This window comes from Epinephelus moara, chromosome 13 (genome assembly GCF_006386435.1).
Source record: "Epinephelus moara isolate mb chromosome 13, YSFRI_EMoa_1.0, whole genome shotgun sequence".
Classification (NCBI taxonomy): Eukaryota; Metazoa; Chordata; class Actinopteri; order Perciformes; family Serranidae; genus Epinephelus; species Epinephelus moara.
Window position 1 is genome coordinate 32,638,654 of NC_065518.1, and position 22,233 is coordinate 32,660,886.

At 42.8% G+C, this 22,233-nt stretch overlaps 1 protein-coding gene across 2 annotated transcripts in view; it reads right to left on the minus strand.

Annotated features, from left to right (window-relative positions):
- Positions 1-22,233, minus strand: part of LOC126399319 (signal transducer and activator of transcription 5B-like) — a 43,749-nt gene that overhangs the window by 6,808 nt on the left and 14,708 nt on the right. For both annotated transcript variants that reach the window (XM_050059160.1, XM_050059161.1), the window contains exons 7-18: positions 19,243-19,394; positions 18,393-18,548; positions 12,462-12,641; positions 12,085-12,172; positions 11,506-11,628; positions 11,185-11,277; positions 10,763-10,969; positions 10,556-10,650; positions 9,030-9,172; positions 8,532-8,687; positions 8,299-8,350; positions 5,344-5,451 (exon numbers count right to left, since the gene is read on the minus strand). In XM_050059160.1, coding sequence (XP_049915117.1) covers positions 5,344-5,451; positions 8,299-8,350; positions 8,532-8,687; positions 9,030-9,172; positions 10,556-10,650; positions 10,763-10,969; positions 11,185-11,277; positions 11,506-11,628; positions 12,085-12,172; positions 12,462-12,641; positions 18,393-18,548; positions 19,243-19,394 — 1,553 coding nt within the window. The remainder of the gene's footprint in view (positions 1-5,343; positions 5,452-8,298; positions 8,351-8,531; positions 8,688-9,029; positions 9,173-10,555; positions 10,651-10,762; positions 10,970-11,184; positions 11,278-11,505; positions 11,629-12,084; positions 12,173-12,461; positions 12,642-18,392; positions 18,549-19,242; positions 19,395-22,233) is intronic.

Sequence of the window (22,233 nt, forward strand, 5' to 3'; positions counted from 1 at the left end):
TGTCCGTCCTGGAAGAGGGATCCCTCCTCAGTTGCTCTTCCTGAGGTTTCTACCGTTTTTTTTCCCCGTTAAAGGGGTTTTTTTGGGGAGTTTTTCCTTATCCGCTGCGAGGGTCATAAGGACAGAGGGATGTCGTATGCTGTAAAGCCCTGTGAGGCAAATTGTGATTTGTGATATTGGGCTTTATAAATAAAATTGATTGATTGATTGATTAGAGAACACAATGTTTGTTTCCATAGTTATGCGGATGACACGCAACTGTACATCTCTGCTGAGCCAAACAGCGCTGCAGCCATAAACTCCCTTACTACCTGTCTTTTGGCAATAAATAAATGGATGAGCAACAATTTCTTAAATAGTACTTAAAGTTTAATGAAGATAAAACTGAAATCCAGCTGCTGGCCCTAAAACAAAAAGAGAAATACTGCTTAATAATCTGGGGAATTTAACTCCCTGGATTAAATCTGGTGACAAGTCTTGGTGTAATATTGGTGATCTAAGATCTAAGCTTCAAGTCCCACATTAACAACAAAAACATATTTTTCCACTTCAGAAACATAGCTAAGGTATGGCCATTACTAAATGGAAAAGATGCCAAGAAATTGATCCAAGCCTATTTCAAGCCCACTTGACTACTGTAATGCACTTTTTTCTGGCCTTCCAAAAAACACCACTGAGAGACTTCAGCTCATTCAAAACTCTGCAGCTCAGCTATTAACCTGAACCAAGAGGAGAGAGCACATCAGGCCAGTCTGAGCTGCTCTGCACTGGCTTCCTGTTACATTTAGACTTTATTTTATGCTCCTCCTCCTTGTATACAAAGCACTAAATGGGCTGGGACCCAGCTACATTGCTAACTCCCTTGTTAACTGTTTGCCTCCAAGAACAATGCGATCATCTGCTGCTGGTTTATTGGAGGTTCCCAGCAACAGCCGGAAGAAGATTGGGGATGATTCCTTTGTCAATAACACCCTAAAGCTATGGAACACACTACGTATAGATATCAAGGTAGCTAGCGCACTAAATATTTATAAAAGAAAGCTAAAAATGGATCGGTTCACTTTATCTTTTAACTAGCTCTGACTTTCCTGATTCAGGTCTGACACTTCTATTTATGCTTCACGCCGCTGCAACGCTTTTAAAATTTTACTTGATTTTATGATTATAGTTTTACAATTCTATGATTTTATGAATCAGTTCTGTTTTATGTTTATTCTGTCTATTTTCATGTGAAGCATGGATAATGCCCTTATTATAAAGCACTTTGTTCTGCATTTCTTGCATTAAAGGTGCTATAGAAACAAAGATCATTATTATTATTATTATTATTATTATCATTATCATCATCATCATCATCATCATCATCATCATCATCATTAGTAGAAGTAGTAGTAGTAGTAGTAGTAGTAGTATTTTGGGGACTGACAGACAAATATCCCGTGAGTTTCCCATGAAACATTAAGCTAAAACATAAAATTGTTTCTCACAGTTGTTGGCTTTAGACCCTTTACTGTACTCATATTTATTTATTTTTTTTCCAGAAAGACAAGAGAACAAATTTGTTAGTACAACTCTGAGCAGTATATTTATTACTCCTCATTTATATTCTGCTTATACTACACTGATTGTCTGTGTTTATGGACATATTCACACACAGCTGGCTCACAGTAGTGGATGAAGGGTTAACAACCTTTACTTAAAGGTCAAGTGTGTAGGATCTAGTGGTGAGGGCGCTGACTACATGTAGGAGAATTATGGTGGTCGACATGAAAACCTAATACCCCTTATTTAGAGTCAGTGTTTGATTTGTTGGTTCTGGGCTGCTATAGAAACAACATGGCGGACTCCGTGGAAGAGGACCTGCCATTCATGTAAATATAAACACTCATTCATTCTAAGGTAAAAAAACCAGAGGTGCCGACTTGGTTAAACACAGTGGGGCAAAGATGAAGGCGTCATGTCATAAGGAGACTGCATGCTCTAACCAAGTTGGGCTCTTTCTCCTTGCTATAACAGCTTGCAGATGCTGGGAAAGGTTCTTTTCAACATGTAAATATCAACACTCATGTTCTCTGGTGAACCTTTACTGTAGGCCTTACACAGGGGACTTTCTTGACAGCCGTCTAAAGGCAGCAGATATCTGTTCCTTCTGCAGGCTCTACTTAGAGTGATGTTGCTCTCTGTTGAACTGCAATTATGCACAGCAGATATACTGCTTACAATTTGTGCAACCTGCATCAGCGTTTTAAAATAACCTCACATCCCTCAGTGCTTATTCTACATAGTTTCTTCTGCACATCAACAGGCATTTTGGAGACAGGACAGATTGAAAAAAGTTCACACAGCTTCATGAGAAATTGTGAATCTCTTAAAACTTCACGCTGTGCTTTTAACTCTTTCAGGACTGTCTGTTCCAGTCAGTCTTTGACCCAGTGAATCTATTCTAAACACCAGTTAAGTGGGGTAACGGCTGCCCAGCACAAGAATGGCCAAAATGTTGCCTGGAGCTTCACATTTGTCCCAAGGCCCAGACCACAACAAGTTTCGGGTTCCCAAAAATGTCAGTGCATCATGACAGAGAAAGCTGTGATTAGATGGGGTGAAAGTAGTGAATGTAATAAGCCATGATTTTCACAGCTTTTAATGTACCCACCTAGGTTCTTTCTGATCCCACCCCTGCCCATTGCCCAAGTGCGCCACAGGTGTGCCAAAATGACCAAAGGTGTGTTTGGTACGCTCCCGACACACTTGACAGGGTGCACCTGACTGCGAGCTGGCTGACCCCTAGGTTCACAATAATAGAGCCCGCGGAGTCTTCTTGTGCGCACAAAAAGATGGGGGACAAAAAGTCTCGCTGTCCCCTCTATTACGGCACCAGTGATGAAAACGTTGATTCTTAGTTTCAGGTGATTATACACTAATGAAAACATGGTTAAGTTTATTATATTCCATTTATGCCAATAGATGGCTCTGAATCCTACACACTGGAGCTTTACTTAAACCTGAAATAACTGATGTTTTTGGCCATTTGGGGGCAGTGAAAACAAGTTGTGAACACAACATTGACTTATATGGTGAACTCGTTAGCCAACAGTTGCTTATTAACACATCCAGCAGTTACAGAGCAGCCTTATCATTCATTAGGAGTGGTGGTAGTGTGCAGTGGCTTTATCAGAGCATTTTCTCTCTTAACAGCTGCCTGCTACTGCCGAACACGACACTGAGAGAAGTGAGAGTGAACCAAAACAGTAAAGTTAAAAAACAATGAGCTTAAACTCACTATAGACTGAATCACAATGTTTATCTACATTAACCTCTAGGTATAAAATCCTAGCACCATGTACATAAAATCAAACGGCACTGAGCAAACACTGCCTAATTGGCAAGTTTTTAGCCACCTAAAAAAGCAATATCAGTTTAAGTGTTGCTACATTTACAATATTTTTTACTGCTTTACCTTGCTGTAAGACAGACTTTTCTGACTGTTAACTGAAACCATTATATCAAAGCCTCCCGACTCCATTGACAAAAATAGTAATTTTACTTAGTAGTTCACTGAATTGCTTTTCCACAGCAGCCTTGATTGTTTAGTGTGTAAGTTAAAGCAGAACAAATATTCAAATATAGCGTACAGTTAACACTGCTTTCAATTTGTTAAGGTTGCTAAAATATGTTTTGCTGTGGCCCCTGTCAACAGAAGTACATTGCTGGGCTTCTTTGCAAGTAGATTTGGTTTATCTAAAATGCTAGCAAAGCAGCAGGGTACAAAAAATAAGCACAGCAGAAACATTGGATTGGTCGGACCACTGTGTTTAACTATATATCTTTAAACAACACAGTTACGGCTGATAATGACAACAGAAATCAGCAAGTTTGCAGATTTAACATATGTCCGCAAATGTAATCAAATGCCAGTTGTCTACCCAGACGTGACTGTTGTTAGCATGATGTCAGAGTGGTCTATAAAGCTCTCAGTAAAGTCGAGGAAAGCTACGGATTTAACTCACAATTCTGTATAGGTTCATCACTATGAGAGACACCATTAAGATTGTCATTTGATACAGTGTTATCTTAAAAATATCGCTAATAGCCATTTTAAAGGACAACTTCGGTATTTTTCAACCTGGGCTCTATTTCCCCATGTGTATGTGTACGTATGATTTATGGGTACCACTCGTTCTAAAATTGGTTCAGTATTGAGCCGCAAAACAAGCTAAAACGGTAATGGGGGCAAATGCGTCCCGTATAAAAGTGCTTTTTTTTGCCACTGACCGGTTCAGATCGCCAGTGTTATCTCTGTAGATAGCATATTGTAGCGGCCCTGGGGCAGTGGTGAGTGTGAATGAGTGGAGTCAGCTGTCAGTCAGTCTTGGAGCAGAGAGGCGGATGGCATCCCCACTTGGTAATGTAAATGAGTATGTGTGTGTGAAGTGTGTGTTACGCTAGAAGAGTCAGAGGACGGAGTCTTTTACGTGCTATCCTCTGGAGTGTTACCGGAGTTTTTGGAGTGCTTAAATAAACGGGCCTTTTTCCCGAACGCAAGAACAGGATGTCGCACAACACCCCGTAAGTTACAGCTTTCATAGGCTGCCTTTGTCGGACGGCGAGATGCTGAAGTTGTGGCTAGTTGTGCTACAAATGGATGCTAACACTCCTCTCCAGACACTGCGCCTTGCAGACCATCGGGTCTGCAGTGCTCACTTCTCCCAAGATGACTACTGCCAGCCGAAGAAGAGAAGACATCCAATCCCGAAACACCTCTTCCTCAAGAAAACGGCTGTCCCACGAGTAGAGAGAGCTACAGACTCAATGGAGCAAAGCTCGTGACATCACACAGCCCAGAGGTAAGGGAAAGGCTAAGTTAGTATGCTATTTACAGAGATAGCACTGGCGATCTGAACCGGTCAGTGGCGAAAAAACACACACTTCACACACACATACTCATTTACAATACCGAGCGGGGACGCCCTCCGCCTCTGCTCCAACACTGACTGACAGCTGACTCCACTCATTCACAGTCACCACTGCCCCAAGGCCGCTACAATATGCTATCTACAGAGATAGCACTGGCGATCTGAACTGGTCAGTGGCGAAAAAAAAAGCACTTTTATATGGGATGCATTTGCGCCCATTACCGTTTTAGCTTGTTTCGCAGCTCAATACTGAACCAATTTTAGAACGAGTGGTACCCATGAATCATACGCACACATACACATGGGGAAATAGAGCCCAGGTTGAAAAATACCGAAGTTGTCCTTTAAATAGCTGCAGCAATACCATAAAAAAACAAATAAACTCCCTACAGGTAAATAAAATACATAAATAAAAGAGGAATGTGCTTACATAGAAGGGTAGACACCAAAGTTGTTGGGGTGGCTCACAGACGGAGAAGGGGTTTGGTCCATGAATGTAGGAGTTCCTCCACTGGGTTCAGGGTTCGGGGTGGTGAATCTGCGAGGGACGTATGAGATCATGGATATATTAATCAATAAAATAATATGTGGCATGTCTAGCCCTAATGACTGACTTACAACACCTTATAATAATGACATATTTTACTAAGAATAACACTCATTTTTGACTGGCTGGCAGGTGTTGGTCAAAAATTAATTTTGTTATACCTTATAGACATACATTTAATGGCAACTATACTTTCAGTGTGCTTTACACCACCTCAACAGTTAACTCTTACAGGTTCCACAGACTTATTATGGGTTAACTAACTACAAACAAACATCTAGGTTCAAGGTTCAAGGAGTCTTTATTATCCCCGTGGGGCAATTTGTTGTACAGCCAGCAGTACTAAACAAACAATTCAACAACCATCACTCAGACAACAATAAATAACCAGAGACAACAAAAAAAATGAAGAGCAGGTCAGTCACTTATTCAGGAGAGCAATAGCAGCAGGGACAAAGGAATGTTTTAGTCTGTTAGTCCTGCATTTTGGCAGGATGTACCTACGCCCCGACGGAAGTAGCAGGAATTCACCAGCCAAGGGGTGGCTCTGGTCCCCGAGGATGGAACGGGCTTTGCTTAAAGTTCTGAGCTGGTAAAGGGCAGTGAGGTCATTCAGGCTAATACCTGCAATTTTGCTGCACACTCTTACAATACCCTGCAGTCTGTTTTTGTTTCTGAGGGAGAGGGAGCCGTACCAACAAATGAAGGAGAAGGTGAGGATGGATTCAATAAAACAAGAGTAAAACATCCGCATAAAAGTGCTATCAACATTAAAATTACGCAGCTTCCTGTAAAAATACATGCGCTGGTGGGCCTTTTTTACACACAGCATCAACTTGAGTCTCAAAGGTCAGCTTGTCATCTATATAAGTCCCAAGGTACTTGTAATTGTTGACCAGCTCCACTGCTTCATTCTCAATCATAACAGGGGAGATGACTGGAATTTTTCCGAAAGTCAACCAACACCTCTTTAGTTTTTGCTACATTGATATGTAGGAAGGAAGAGCTGCACCAGTCCATGAATTCCTTCACTTCAGGTCCATGCTCCAGGTCGTCACTGCTCAGCAGGGACACAATGACAGAGTCATCTGCAAATTTAACAATGTGTCGCCCCACATGTTGACTCTGGCATTCATTTGTATATAAAACAAATAATAAAGGTGAAAGAACACAGCCCTAGGGTGATCCAATTATAGAGCTCTCACAAAAGGAAACATATGAGGAGACAACATCAGTGAGTTCATCCAGGTCCTCACAGACATTTATAAACAGATCCCAGTCCGTATCATGAAAGCAATCTTGGAGACAGTAAATTGATTCCTCCGACCAAACCGGAACCAAACGTCTCTCTGGCTTGTTTCTCTTCAGGACAGATTTGTAAGACGGAACTAAGTACACCGCACTGTGGTCCGACATACCCAGCGGAGCTCTTCTGAAAGATTTGTACGCTCCCTTTATGGAACCAAAACAAAGGTCCAGACACTTTCCATGTCGAGTGGGACACGTCACATATTGGTAAAAGTTACACAAGGACTTTGATGGTTTACAATGATTAAAATCGCCCAATATAAACTGCGGTGCATCCGGTGCTATCCCCTGCAGCCGCTGCACGGTTTTTAGCATAGCCCTAGTGGCTACATCGCCGTTAGCCTTTGGGTGAATATAAACCAGAGTGATGAATAACTGTGGGAATTCTCTGGGTAAATAATGGGGTAGCATTGATACAGACAATAGTTCAATGTCTTTGGTGCATAATGTCTCCCTGACAACCACCGTAGTACACCAGTTTTTATTAACATAGAGACACACACCCCTGCCAAGTGACTTGCCGGTCACTGCGGGGTCTCTGTCAAGGCGGTATGGAACTCCAAATCCATCGATCTCCAGATCCGGGGATGGATCATGCTCCTTAAGCCAGGTCTCCGTGAGGACCAGGACACAGGTGTCCCTGTACTCTGCAAGGTACCTGACGTTGCCCTGAAGCTCCTCCACTTTGTTCCGGAGCGACTGAGCGTTAGCCAGGATGACAGTGGGCAGCGGTATCCGATGGTGTCCCTGCCGCTTAAGCCTCTGGCGCAGACCGCCGCGTCTCCCCCATTTCCTGGTGCGTTTCGGCCCGGATGACCAGCTCCGGTTCCCCGTAGAAGGATTCAGCCGGTTAATATCCGTGGGTAAAGCTGTCAAGGAATCCACGATGCCCTTCCCGGAGTCACGGAGCAGAAATAAGAAGTCACGGCTGTACTGGAGAGGTTTCCCATGCTCACAAGCACCAAGTAAAATGTGACTTAAAAACGTCAGAAGGAAAAGGATGCCCCCCAAACTAGAGTGAGTCCTTGCTGCCATTATCCTCCACAAGTGGTTAAAAAGAGTTAGTTAAAAAAGTTAGTAAGAACAATTAAAACAGCCACTTTAAACAGCCACACCAACGCTCATCTCACACACTGCTGCTGCGTGTCGCCATGACCAGCGCCACTACATAACCCTAATCTAAAAATACAATCCAAAGCTACAGGACAGTCAAAAATACAATAAGTAACTAGGTGGTGTATAGTTCATAGCAATGCAATAATCTTCTGTTAATTGCAACCATATTCTTTGAATAACATCATGGCAACTTCATGGCATCATCATGGCATCATCAAGGCAACATCATGGCAGCATCATGGAATCATGTGCATCTCAACTTCAAGACACAAATTAAATGACACGTCCACAGTGCATTCAGAAAATATTCAGATACCCTCACTTTTCACATTATTTTGTTAGTTATTAAGTCCTGTCAGTTTTAAGTGATTTAACTGTGACAGTTTCAGAAAAGAAAGAAAAAGAACAACTTACTCTGGCACTACTTGTTTGATCTGTGGTTTGACATATCCATCCACTGCTTTTGCTGCAACAGAGACACGGCTTTAAAATCTACATTGCATAGTCTTTTCAACTTTACAGTGCCATCCATGTACTGGAGATGCCAACAAAGCATTTTTCATTTCATTGATGATATTGGCAGATGTGTATTTGGCCCATAACAGTGATGTTGGGTGTGAATAGAAATTAGCATAAATGATACATACAAAGTGGAGGGGTGTAGTACTTGGCAAAGACCTCGTCTTTGGGCCGGTCAGGGTAGAGAAACAGAAGGTGGTTCAGGTCACTGATGCGGTCAGCCAGGGAACGAATAGAAAAGTCCTTAGTTGTATAAGGCAACAGATTCCAGACCAGCCTCTCACCTAGCAAAAGACAGACACAGCCAAGAATTACAATCACTGGATTTATCAAGGCATGATATAATCCTGTTGCAGGGATTAAGATGATTTATATACACTTTTCATGTTATGAATGTATGAATGCATGAGCACATAAGCACAAAGGTGGAATTAAGGGCCAATACTGACTGCAGAAAATCATACTCAAGCAAACAAAAGAAATGCTGCATTTCAGCAGAGCAGTTTTTGTATGCATTTCATTTAGTTATATGTTAATTTAATGAAGGATTAATTAATTAGAATGAATCCCCGTAAGAACTGCACTTAGTGTACGAGAGCTTTAAAAGCAGCACAGCAGTTGGGTACCTGGTTTGTTGGGGTTCTCAGCCACCCAGGCAATGGTGATGCCTCCAATCTCAGAGTCGCTGAATCGCAGCAAGAAGGTGCCGTTGGGTTTGGACATCAGCATGTCCTGTGCCTGCTGCTTGTTTACAAAGCCCAAGATGGCCCTATTAACACACATATTTACACACAAGGTGAGGCAGAGGCTGGCTCTAAAGCGAGTCAAGGCCCATAGACCCCCATGTTTAAATGCCCAACTTTACAGCAGAAATAAACATGTTTACAGCCTGGTACAAAATTAAAAAAAAAAAAAAATCGATTTTGGTCTCAAAAGCTAATTTCCATGTTAATGACAACTGTACAGGGAGTGAATTTACATAAAATTCACCTGTTTAAATGTCATTAAGGGTTAAGGATTAAAGCTATGCATAATTAAGGACATGGCCACTTTGAGTGACAGTGGGTGCTTTCCATTGACAGGTTCCTACCAGGGTGACAACATTGGTTAGGTAACGTAACCATGGCGTAAGCCCAGATTCATAGATTATAGGGGTAGCTCTAGCTGTTGTGATTACAGTATGTTTTCAGTTCATGAAAGTTAATGGTTACATGTTGGTCACCTAAAAATTCTTGTTCAACAGATAGGGGTGGGGGAAAAAATTGATACAGCATAGTACCGCAATATTTTTGTGTGGCAATATCATATCCTCATGCAGGGCCATTTATTATTATTTTTTATTATATCAATTATTATTATTACAAATACAAATTAAACTTTAGGAGGCGTGCTAGAATAATATAATCAATAGCTTTTTCAGTCCACTACATGCATTTTGCTGCAAAAAAATGGCTGAAGTGAGATGAACAAGCTGAAAACTTAATCTTATTAGATAAAACAGATGTTGACAAAGTTTTCCTTTGGGGAAATAATTTACAGTTGAAAAAAGGTAATAAATCACAACATATCGCAATATATGTTATCGCAATACTCTGCATATTGCAACATATTTAAAATCACAATAATATTGTATTGTGACCTAAGTATCATCATAATATTGTGTCAAGGATTCTCTGGTGATTCCCGCCCCTACTCACAGACCCTCTGAGGAGTCGGATATTCATTTTTTCCAGTAAGTATTTTGTGTTAATGGTATTAAGCCCATTTTTGCTAACAAAAATGAGCATTTTCATTATCACTGTTAACCCTGACACTTGTTGCCAGCTTGGTTAGCATGATGCATTTACAGCTATGGTTATCTCCACCCTCGTCCAAATATAGTCACCTCTGGCTTCAAACATCCAAGATGGTGAAAGCAAAATTTCAAACTTGAAGTTTAAAAACAGGAGACAGCAATTAACAGATGATGTCACTGTGTCCATTTTTTAATTTTTTTTTGCAAAGTCTGTGGACACACCCCCATCTCCGACCAAACTGTCGGCAGGCGAGTTGCACTATGGGTAACGTAGGCACCAGGTTTTGACAAGGCAGAATAATGTGAGGAATAAACATAAAACAGTTTCTTGCCAAAGAACTCAGGATGAGTCATTACCCATCATTCCAGTGCGGCTTGAGATGTTTCTTCATGAGCTCCACAACTCCATCAAACCACTGCCAGAAGGTGAAGTTGCGTCCAGGTAAGCTCTCCTGTACAGATTGAACATACTCCATCAGTGTGTTTACATGTACACAAGAGGCCAGACTTTTTGTGTTTAATTTTACATTCAGCTATTGAGCTGTGGAAACAAGCACGCCTCACCCGATTGAACTGGGCCCAGGATATGGTCATGTTACGGTAATCCTCAGGGTTGTTACTGCTGCTTGTAAAAGCTTTCTGTGCCAGGAAGACCAGGTTATCCTCCGACAGGCCACGCCCACTGTGCATTTCTGCCTTGTACTTCATATCGAGGGCCTCACATAGCTGGGGCCACAACACCTTGTCTGGCACGATGAACGGCACCCTGCCCTGAGGAGACACGGAAGAGTGAAAAATATGGAAAAGAAAATGACAAAACTAACCTTTCAATAGCATATTATGCTAACTAAAACCTGACAAGCTGACACTGTGTTTGAGGTTATGGCGAACGATTACTTGATACAGTCACAACCTGACATGGTGAAGTAAAAAAAAAAAAACACCAATATGGAAAACCATCAACCATCCATGTACAGCAAACTCACCGGCTCAGCAAAGGCATTGTCCCACAAGACTGTGGCTGTGGCGTTGTTGTCCTGGCTGCCATGGACAATCACTACTACAGGCAGTGATAAAGTCTGCAGTTTAAAGACACAGCAACAGAGACAATAAAAGATTTACAGAAGAAGAAGAAGAGTCTTCTGGATTCAAACTTATGGAGTATTAATAAATGGTTAATGCCAGAAAATATCAGACTTGAGAAATCTTGGACAAAGCCACATATCTCTTGTTGAACTTGAATTAGTTTTTAATATCTTCCAAATAAGACTAAGACGGTGGAAAGGTCAAATGTCCCATCTGATTACTTTGACATGGAAGACCAGCTCGTTGCCCCCGACACTGAACTGTGATTCAAACAGAACTGTGAACTTCTCCTCCGTCACTGACTCTGCACCTCGACGGTCTGAACGCTTGATCCTCTTCAGTGACTGTAAGAAGACAGGAAAAGATTGGAGTCATGTTCCTTCATAACAATACATAGCCAATGTAGTGCATTCTAAAAATAACTGAACAACCACATTATTAATCTCTGGAGAGTGGCTGTGTATCAGGCAGATGTTATGAAGGTATTTCAATTTGCTTTTTTGACAAGCTGAGAGGAATAAGATACATCAGGCTGTAGATATACACTAGGGGTGTAACAATACAATACATATTGAACCGGTATAAGGCCTTCGGTTCAGTACGCGTTAAGAACCGAAGGATATGTTACATTTGGAAAAGAAAATATATAGCCTTAACTGTGTTGAATATAATGTTCTTACCAAGGCAGTGTTAAATATAATGAATATGAATGAATATATGTATATATATATATATATATATATATAGACACACACACACACACACACACATATATATATAAAATCTAAGCCGAAGCTTACCATGTTTCTGAAGTGTGCACTTAGGGTGCCAGTGGCTTGGTGATACTCCATTACACAGTTGTTGTTAAGGATTTCTCCACTGCTTTCACTACCAAGGCAAAAGAAAACAGTTGTAAAGGATTAACACACTCTTAGTACCTTTAGCCGGAAATATTGCTATCTGAAGATAATTCATTTAACTGTTAATCTCAAATAATGACTAAACCACCATGACACTATTTTTATTTGTGTAGTGATTACCAATTGCCTCTTTAAGATCTGACGATGTACCTGGTATAATCACCCATTCTTTTTGCCTTTTATCAGCTGAATGTCCATGTTTTTTACCTGTACATTTATCATTGTCACAAGTCTCCATGCTGGCATGTGCTCCTCACCTGTGCGTGCTCTCATTCTTCAGCAGAGCTTTGGCTTGCTGCTCGCTAACAATGACAGCCTTGACCTGAGGTGGATTCATGTGGACGTTGAGCTTCCCCCCCACCAGAAGGCGCACTGTGGCTGCAAACTTGGTCTGGGTCTTTAACACCTGGGGCGGCTGCTTTTCAATGATAAAGGTGCTGAAGAGAAGAGGGGACAATGACATGCTGGGTTGGTCAACATTTTCTCTCATTGGAGGATTTCAATTATCCAGAGGTAGTGATATTGATGATTGGACATTAGCTCAGTTAAGGTTGAGAGATTCTTTCCATAACAACCAAAAAGAGAATCAGTGAGAAGGCACAACACTGACAAAATCATTCAACCACACAGAACTGCTTCTTGCCATGAACACACACAGCTCTCACTTCAATTATACAAGGACAAAAACTGCTTGTTGTATTGGTCTCTGCACTCTCTTGCAGCAAACCCCACAAGATATTAAGAATATGCCGTATTTTAGGCCCCGTTTACAACTGGTATTAACATGGATCCTGGTTGATTGGATCAAAAAAGGACAGCTTTAAGTACAGGTTAATTTGTGTATGAAGCAGGGAAGTGATATCTGATCACAAGAGGTCACTCAAGGTGCATTCCAATGCCAGGTATGAACAGACAGACTTTAAGCTGTCCACTTGTGATCGCATCACCCTAGATGCACGTTAATACCAAATGTAAGTCCAGAAAGCACATAAAGACCAGACAGGGAAAAACCATGACCTATTCAGTATCCTTACAAGAGTAAAAAACTCTCCCATTGCTCAGTGGGCAGGACAGAATCTGCATTTCTCCAAGTCAGTTTCATTTCAACATCCTTACAATAATGTTCTCAAGGAGTCTAAGCAGTGTGATACCACCTGTATAACAGCCAGTTGAACAGCAACAACACAACAGCATAGTGACACAGTTACACCTCTGCTATACAGAGGAAGGATTGCAGATGGGGAGTAGCTAGTAGCTACATCTGCAACAACAAATCAACTCCTTGCTTGAGGTAACTGTTATTGTACATGGTCCCTTACAAATACATGAAATGACAAGAAAAGGAAGGCAGGCTTTTTGCCGTGTACTGCCAGCTGATGGCGAAAAATTGAGGCTGAAAACAACTTATGTGTGGAACAAGGCATTTCACTTGGAATAATCTGGAATAGAATAGTTATTCAATTAATAATTTGATGAGTATATTAACAGGTTAATGAATTACTATTTTAAACAGAGAGTGACCGTGTTTCAGGTGAGCAAGACAGAGGGAGAGAGCGAGTATAAAGAGAGAAGTAAAGCAGAAACTTAACGTTATTCAATAATTGGGCAATGCAACTGTAGTGTAATTCTGTGGTTTAGTAGCAGTGTAAATATGGAACTACACTGCAGACTGTGTTTTTGATAAAGGAGAGATGAGGGTGGCTGAACATAGATTGTTAAGCCCCACCCCCTGAGTGTCTCCCATATGAACAGGGTGAAGAAAAGCATCTGTGGATGTCCGGTGCTTGAGAAGTGATGGAATCATGGGATGTGTATGAATAGGACATGAATCAGTTTTTTAACTAGATCAAATGTCTTGGATGGGGATGGTGAGGACCAGGGGGTGGAGTTTGGTGGTGCAGCACAGATGGATGGGGTACATGGTAAAATTTTAATTGAATAATATCCAATTGATAAGATAAAAATTAAGACATCTGAATATATTTTTTGACAAAGTTAGCAAACTTTGGCTCAGTCCCTCACAACCTCCTGTGGACAGCATTCGACTTCTTCAGGGTCCCAGCAGCTCTCACAAACCTTGTCAAGGCCTACTTCCAAGACATGCAGCTCTGCTTGTCAACGGCAGAACACACCACAGCATGGCAACATCTGGAAGTGGGGGTCATGGCCATAGAGGTGATCATTCGGGCATTGAATCGCAAGGACAGGGAATAAGACCTGGTCTGAGGCTGCCACCTGTCAGAGCATACATGGATGACCTCACAACACTCACCACAACCAAGACTTAAACAGTGCGGCTGCTGAGAAAGCTTCAATAAAACATTGAGCTGGCTTTCATACTGGCGATGAGGCTATTCCAACTGTCTCCGAGAAGCCTGTGAAGAGCCTAGGTCGATGGTACGACGCCTCTCTCAAAGGCAAAGAGCAAGTAGATCAGCTCAGGAAGGACGTAGCCAGCGGCCTGGAGAACATCAACAGAACCATGCTTCCTGGCAAGTTGAAGCTCTGGTGCATGCAGTTCTGACTACTTCCATGCCTCATGTGGCCCTTAACCCTTTATGAAGTTCTGAACTCAAAGGTGGAAAAGCTCGAGAGACTGGTCAGATCATATGCAAGGAAGTGGCTTGGCCTTCCCAGGTGCCTCGGCAGTATTGGGCTCCATGGCAAGGGAATGTTAGACCTGCCCATTACCAGTCTATCAGAGGAGTACAAGTGCACCAAAGTAAGACTGGGGATGATGCTACTGGATTCGAGTGATCCATTTGTAGCCCAAGCTGCCCCCATCCTGGCTACTGGGAGGAAGTGGACTCCACTGGCTGCAACTGAGCAGGCAAAGGCAGCGCTAAAGCACAAGGACATTGTTGGCCGAGTGCAGCAGGGGAGGAGTGGTCTTGGGGACAGCACACCAGCCTGAAACAAGGCCACTCCATCCCAGAGACGCAAGCTGGTGGTTCAGGAGGTGCATCGGGAAGAGAAAACAGAAAGGTGTGCAAAGACTGCAGCGCAGGCAAAGCAAGGGCAGTGGATGACGTGGGAAGGAGTGGAGAAGAGGAAGATCTCCTGGCAAGAGCTGTGGGAAATGGAGGCATTCAGGGCAAGCTTTACCATCAGGGCTGCCTACGATGTCCTTCCATCTCCCAAAAACCTCAGCCAGTGGTATGGTGAAGACCCCACATGCCCATTCTGTCCAAGTCCAGCAACACTTAAAGCTGCCCTGTGGAGTTTTTACATATAAACCAATGTCCGTTACATTACAGCCACTGCCAAACGAGTTATTAGGATGATCATTGAACGCATCTCCACCACACAACAGTCTCTGGTTTGCTTAGAAGCGCTATTGCCTCTCAGGAGCGACATTCCCATGCTGTCGCACAGGAAATCATGCATTTGACGTAGAGTTCAAAGAGCGCATGCGCAGTTGGAAATGTCGGAGACGACGAGGCTAGCAGAGGAGCCACTGAAAGATGTCTGAAAACCCAAAGAAACGGCCCAGGAAAGCTTCCGAAGCCTCTGGAGCTGGTCCCGCTGGTCCTCCCCAACCTCCTCGACGTTCAGAAGAAGGAAAAAAGGCAAAACGAGAGAGTGACAAACGCAGAAATCAAACCAGAGTAAAGCCCATTTCACACAGAGCGCGCAAAGCGCAGACCTCGGCCGACGAACCCATCCATTGTGTATGTGCTACCGCAGCGCAAGAGCGCACCGCTCTGCCGCCGAGCTGTCTGTATTGTAATGAATCACTCACGAACAGGAGACCAGAGTAGCGTTCAGGAAAAATGCCCGTTCATTTGTGCACTCCAAAAACTCTGGTAACACTCCAGGGGGTAACACGTAAGAGTCTCCATCCCAAACTCTGACTTTCTAGCGTAACACACACACTTCATACACACATACTCACTTACAGTACCCAGCGGGGCAGCCCTCCCCCTCTCTGCTCCACCAATCTCCAACCCGCACACTGACTGACAGCTGACTCCACTCATACCACACTCACCACTGCCCCTGGGTCGATACAGTAGCCTGGAGCCGGGAGCATCACTCGTATTGCCGACGTCATCAAACGGCGCACGCTGACTGTTCTTGTTGCAGTACTCGGAAAAACACGGCAGATGGCGCAAATGAGCAAAACTCCACAGGGCAGCTTTAAGCACATCCTAGTGGGCTGCAAGACCAGCCTCACCCAAGGCTGTTACACCTGGCGGCACAACCAGGTGTTAAAGTGTCTTGCAGCAGTGTTGGAACTCGACAGACAAGTGTCAACGCCCTTCCTCCCCGTCATCCCGCTGGCAGGCAACAACATTTGTCCAGGAGGGCGATGGTCAAGCCAGTCTCACCACCTCGAGACACTGGGCAGCTAGGCAGGGCATGTATTGGAAGCTGCTGGCAGACTTGGGCCAGAAGCTCTGCTTTCCACCTGACATCATGTCCACCAACTTGCGACCAGACCTTGTGCTATGGTCAGCCTCGCTCAGGCACGTGTACATTATCGAGCTGACATTGCCCTGGGAGAGTGCAGTGGAGGAGGCCTACGAGCGCAAGAAGCTGAGGTATGCTGAGCTTGCAGCCAATGTACGACAACAAGGCTGGACAGGTAAGGTACAACCAGTGGTAGACGGCTGCAGAGGGTTCGTAGCCACCTCAACATCCAGGCTACTCCAGGAGATGGGAGTGCGAGGGTCAAGGACCTCTCCAGAGCCGCTGAAAAGGGGAGTCAGTGGCTTTGGATAAAGAGGAAGGACTCCACCTGGGCCCTCAAATGAGTAGATGGCATCTAGGGGGTGAACCTGGGACGCTGGGATTCACTGCTGAACCCTCTGGAGGTGTCATGGGCCAATCAGCGAAACAACAAGGAAGGAGGGCGCCCACTTGATAACCCAGAGGATGCCATCTCTCACTTGAGCATCTCACAGAGTCTCTAGCAGTGTCTCAAGTGTGCAATAAGGGATATTAACATATAGTCCTACACAACAGATCAGATACTTATAAAGTCATCCGAAGTTTGCTGGTGTTAGCCAGGAACAAAGGAGAACTTTATGTGGGACTTTAACTTTGGCAAGTCTCCACATTAATATAGTAAAATTGCTTGATTTTTAGGTCTGTATGTAGACAGAGATGTCCTTTTATTGTCAGGATTATTTTCCAGCAACTCAAAATTAATGACCTTCCTAACAATTTAGTGGGATTTGTTATTTATAATTTATAAGACCACAGATAACATGTTTTATGCTCCCTGTGAATAACCCAAATAATCTTTATTCCATACAGAGTATGTATGTATTCTGTGTTAACACCTTATTTTGAAAAGTGACATAGACATATGTGTATCCTTTGCTGTTTCAACGCATAGCTGGTTTGACCGGGGAGATGTGAGTGATAGCTGGCTTGACCACAGACTATTACTCGGTCAGCCCCTGTGTTTTTTTTTGGGGGGTCCAGAGGCAGCGTCTGATGTTTCTGCATCCTTGGCTGTCAGGTTGATGGTGTTTGTCTCTTTCAAAGAACTTAAATCAAGTGTGTCTTGCAGTAACTTCGCCTGCTACAACTGAAGCAAATGATTTGACTACATATTTAAAAGATACAAGTACTATGAAAAGGTAAAACAACCTTTTTGCGCAAAAACAAAAAACATGTCGTCAGAAACACAATATTTGAACTTTTCATGATTAAGGGAAATTATTTCAACCATATATGTGTCTTAATATCTGTACATTTATTTTATAAAATCAAGTGAAGGAAATCAAAAATTCCTCATCAGTCAGACAAGGTGGGGGTTTAACAGGTGGAGCTGGCTGCTCCCCAAACATATTAGCAGGGGAAACACTAATCATGGTGTCAGCTAAATGTAATGTAAAAGGTACTAGTTGAGTCAATTCTACTTAGCAGAAAAATAAAATAAAGTCAGTAATATGAATGGCACACTTTAAATCACTGACTGCAAACCACTCCAGCCTTATCCAATTCCACAAAACACATGTAGACTGGATGGACAAACTCCTATCATAACCCTGCCTGCATCCTCACAAGAAAAGTCCTAGTCACTATTCTGAATTTGTATTGCTCCTCCTAAATCAATCTGATGGAGTCTCCATATCAGAACTGATTCTTTTCAAAAGCGTGTACCAGTGGCCCAGTCTGCCAGTCCACAGGCACTGTCCTTCACACAGTACTGTGAGGTTAAGTCTAGTTCTTACCTGGTAACCAGCGCAGAGATGATATCGGTGATGTCAGCATTGAGTTTGCTCAGCAGTTCTTCCATGGGGCCAGGCAGAGGAAGCTGCTGGGTAAGATGTTCACAGCGTCTGATCTGCTGCCGGTTCTGCCAGATCAGGTCAGCCAGCTTCTCACACCTGGTGACAGGGAGAGGGGTGGAGATACCACCACAGTGTGGAAGGAAAGGGGAAGAGAAGAAAATTAGGCTGAGTTTCTCTATGTGAGAATATTTATGCATACATCGGCATGCATTTGTGTCAAAATTTTAAAAACTCCTTGAAAGTGTTCTTGAGTTATCTTGTTCACGAGAATGAGACAGATGCAAGGTCATACTGACCTTGACCTTTGACCATCAAAATCCAATCAGTTCATTGTTGAGTCCAAGTGAACGTTTGTGCCAGATTTGAAGAAATTCCCTGAGGGTGTTCTTCAGATATCAGGTTCACCAGACTGAGAGACATGGTCACAGTGACCTTGACCTTTGACCACCAAAAGCTAATCTATTCATCCTCAAGTGCAGGTCAACCTGTGTGCCAAATCTGAAGAAATTCCCTCATGGTGTTGAGATGTCCAACATGACATCTCAACACCATGTTCATGAGAATGAGACCAAGTGGACATTTGTATCAAATTTGAAGAAATTCCCATGACGCTTTCTTGAGATATTATGTTCACAAGGATGGGACAGATGGACGGCCAACCCAAAAACATAATGCCTCCAGCCACGGATATCACCAGCACGGAGGCAAAAAAAATCATTCAAACTTTCCTCTAAATCAGATCAATCAATCACATTATATATTAGTTATAATTTGATAGTCAAGTTTATACCAGGACTGTAGGACATCCAGTCCCCCCTCATGAGGACCTCCATTTCCAGCCAGCTGCTGCCTCCTCTTCCACTGGATGAGTTCCTCATCAAGGATCAGAGTCTGCTGCTTCCTCAGCAGGGCCAGGGTCTTCTGGTGTTGTTCTGACAGGTCCTGCAAACACACCACCAGCTGCATGCTGAGAAACATTTGCATATGTGACACTCAGTACGTCAACATACACAAAGGAAATACAAGGAGACATTAATTTATTGGGATATTGTGTTGCTGAGGTGCTAAACACAGAGCTATTGTGATGTAACTTCAGAGTGCATCTTTTAATTTGCTGCAATAATCTTAATCTTGATCACTTGAGTGTTCTCATTATCTAAACTGTGTTAAACTGTGCAGCAGCTTTTATACCTGCCTTTTTTCCAGCTGCTAAATTTCAAACAAATGTCTTCTGCTGCAGTGTTTAGTCTGCAGTGACAACTAATATTGGAAATAATGTCATGAACTACCCCTAACGGAAATCAAGGAAATCAGATTACTGCAGAATAATAACACAGTAATAATAATGCAGTAATATTATTCAATATAATAGAAAAATAGGGATATTATTCCATATATTGAATATATCTGCTGGGGTTGAAGCATCCGACGCAACTCAGAACCAAGTGAGAACCAGAAGGAAAAAGCTATGGTTGAAGTGGCCTCAAACAGGTTTGTTTGTGCTTGTTTGTGTGCCTGGGCGGCCTGAATCATCATCCTGCAGTGCAAACTACCAAGCTCTGCTCCAGCCTTGGATTGCAAGAGTCATGCTGTCTGAATCTGTATCCAAAACTTTTGTTCAATAAATCATTTCCCAACTTATTCGTGAGGTCTGTCCTCCTTAGGTGCTGTAGGAAAAAATACAACGTATAAAATACAATCTTTGGGGCGTCAGTAGCGTAGTGGATAGTGCCGGCGCCCCATGTACAGAGGCATCGCCTCGCTGCAGCGGCCGCGGGTTCGAATCCGGCTCGCGGCCCTTTGCTGCATGTCAGTCCCCACTCTCTCTCTGTCTCCCCATTTCACTCTCTGTCCTGTCAATAAAGGCAAAAAGCCCATAAAAAATAATCTTTAAAAAAATAAATAAATAAAATACAATCTTTGTCCCGTTCACTGATTTGTTTTTCACCATAGAAAGAGACTCTAGAACCAACTGCAAGAAAATGAATAAGTCTATCTATTATCTCCTGACTAGAAAGTCATAATAGTATGTGCAAAAGGACATGTGATTATGAATTAATTAGACCAGAAATCATACAAAGCTCATGAGCAGGACCCTAAATTAACACCCGCCGAGCATCAAAAATGCAGGTAGATTTTCCATTAAGCGAATAAATCTCCAAGGGCCAGCCGCCAAACTGGCAGCTAAATGTTTGTACCAAAATAGTCATGTAATAACAGACTATGCTGAGTCTCTACCGTGTTTTTGGGGTTATTTAGGGCCACGCTGCTCTGCTGCTGCTCCTCTCCTGTCAGTGTCGGAGCTTCACAGGTACACACACTACAGATGTGTGTCTAAACAGTGCCACGAGCTGATTATCTCGAGCGCTGCTAGTATTGCTGCACTCTTTACGGTACAGGACATCAGCCGATCTGCTAAAATATCACTTGCCGCTGGTCTGCTGCTAGCTTCTGTTAGGCTAATGTTTAGCTGAAGGTTGTGAGTAGCCCGCATTTTTATGTCGGTAATAAAATAATAACATGGAGGCTCTTCATTGCCTCCCACATTATAAACTGCAGCGCATTACAGCTTCACTCCTTTTGTTCTTACCTTTCACAATAAAAACCCTAGACATTTACACTGCATCACTGCTTACCAGAGAAAACTTATTAACATAGTGAGGCTGTGGTGATGAGTTGGTAAATATATTAAAATCATTTTGCATGACATTTTGCTTTGGCCTCTACTTAAAGGTTGTATTCAGCATAATACCTTATTGTCTAAATAAAATGTACTGATGTACTAATGTATATATGATACAAAAAGCCAATGTATTATTTTGGCCAGTAAAAAAATATGCTTGGCTGGTGGATTTTTTTCAGCTACCTTGGCAGGTGAGTCAAATGTTAATTTTGCACACTGCTCTTGAGTGAAATGTATTTTGTGGTGGCGCTCTGGCACTTTGGGTTTGAAATTCGCTTTGCAGTCAGGCTGATATTTTGGTGACAGTGCAGAGGGTGCACAGGTGCATCTTTGCAAGTGGCCTTATAGGGCTCAAAAGGGCACATGACTTTGCAATGCATTGTGTGTAAACAGCGCCATTTTTATGGGCAAATTGTTTTGTCTACATTGCGTTGCGCTGGGAGAGAGACGTGAAGTGAGAGATTTAAATGGACCGGGCAAAGGAAAAGTGTGTCGGACGGTACCAAGACAAGCTGGACCCTGTTCCAAAGGCTCGGTACCTTGACAAAATCCAGAAAATAGGTGGAGTGGATCCGTATGAGCATGGAGACTGGACTCAGGATTTAAAAGCCCTGCCGCCGTTGACTGAAGCTGAGCTTGTCCTCTATCTCGTCAGTGGTATAAGTTATTATACCGGCGACGAATTTAGGAATGCCAAATCTTTAAGGGCTCATGGGCACGCAAACTTTGGGAGGGTGCAGGACCTCTGAATTTTACACCTTAAAGAGAAGACCGTCGTCATTTCAGAGGTATGTAAACTTTACAAGCCTCACTGTGTCCCACCTCCGTGTGGTGCTGCCTGTTTGCTTGCTTAGGTTTTGACTAACATATCTTGGTGTCTGCTGGACCAATTTATTTCAAACAAAAAATATTTTGAAGCCTGAAATCCACTCCGCATTTATGTGGTAAATATGTATGGGCTTCTCGGTTATTTCTTTCAGAATTAGGGCATTTTCACACAATAAATCTCTAACTCTCCATCGTCATACATGGGTGGGCACAACATGGAGTTTATCTTTATTTTTAACTTTTACTTCTTAACCACAATTTAGGACAAGT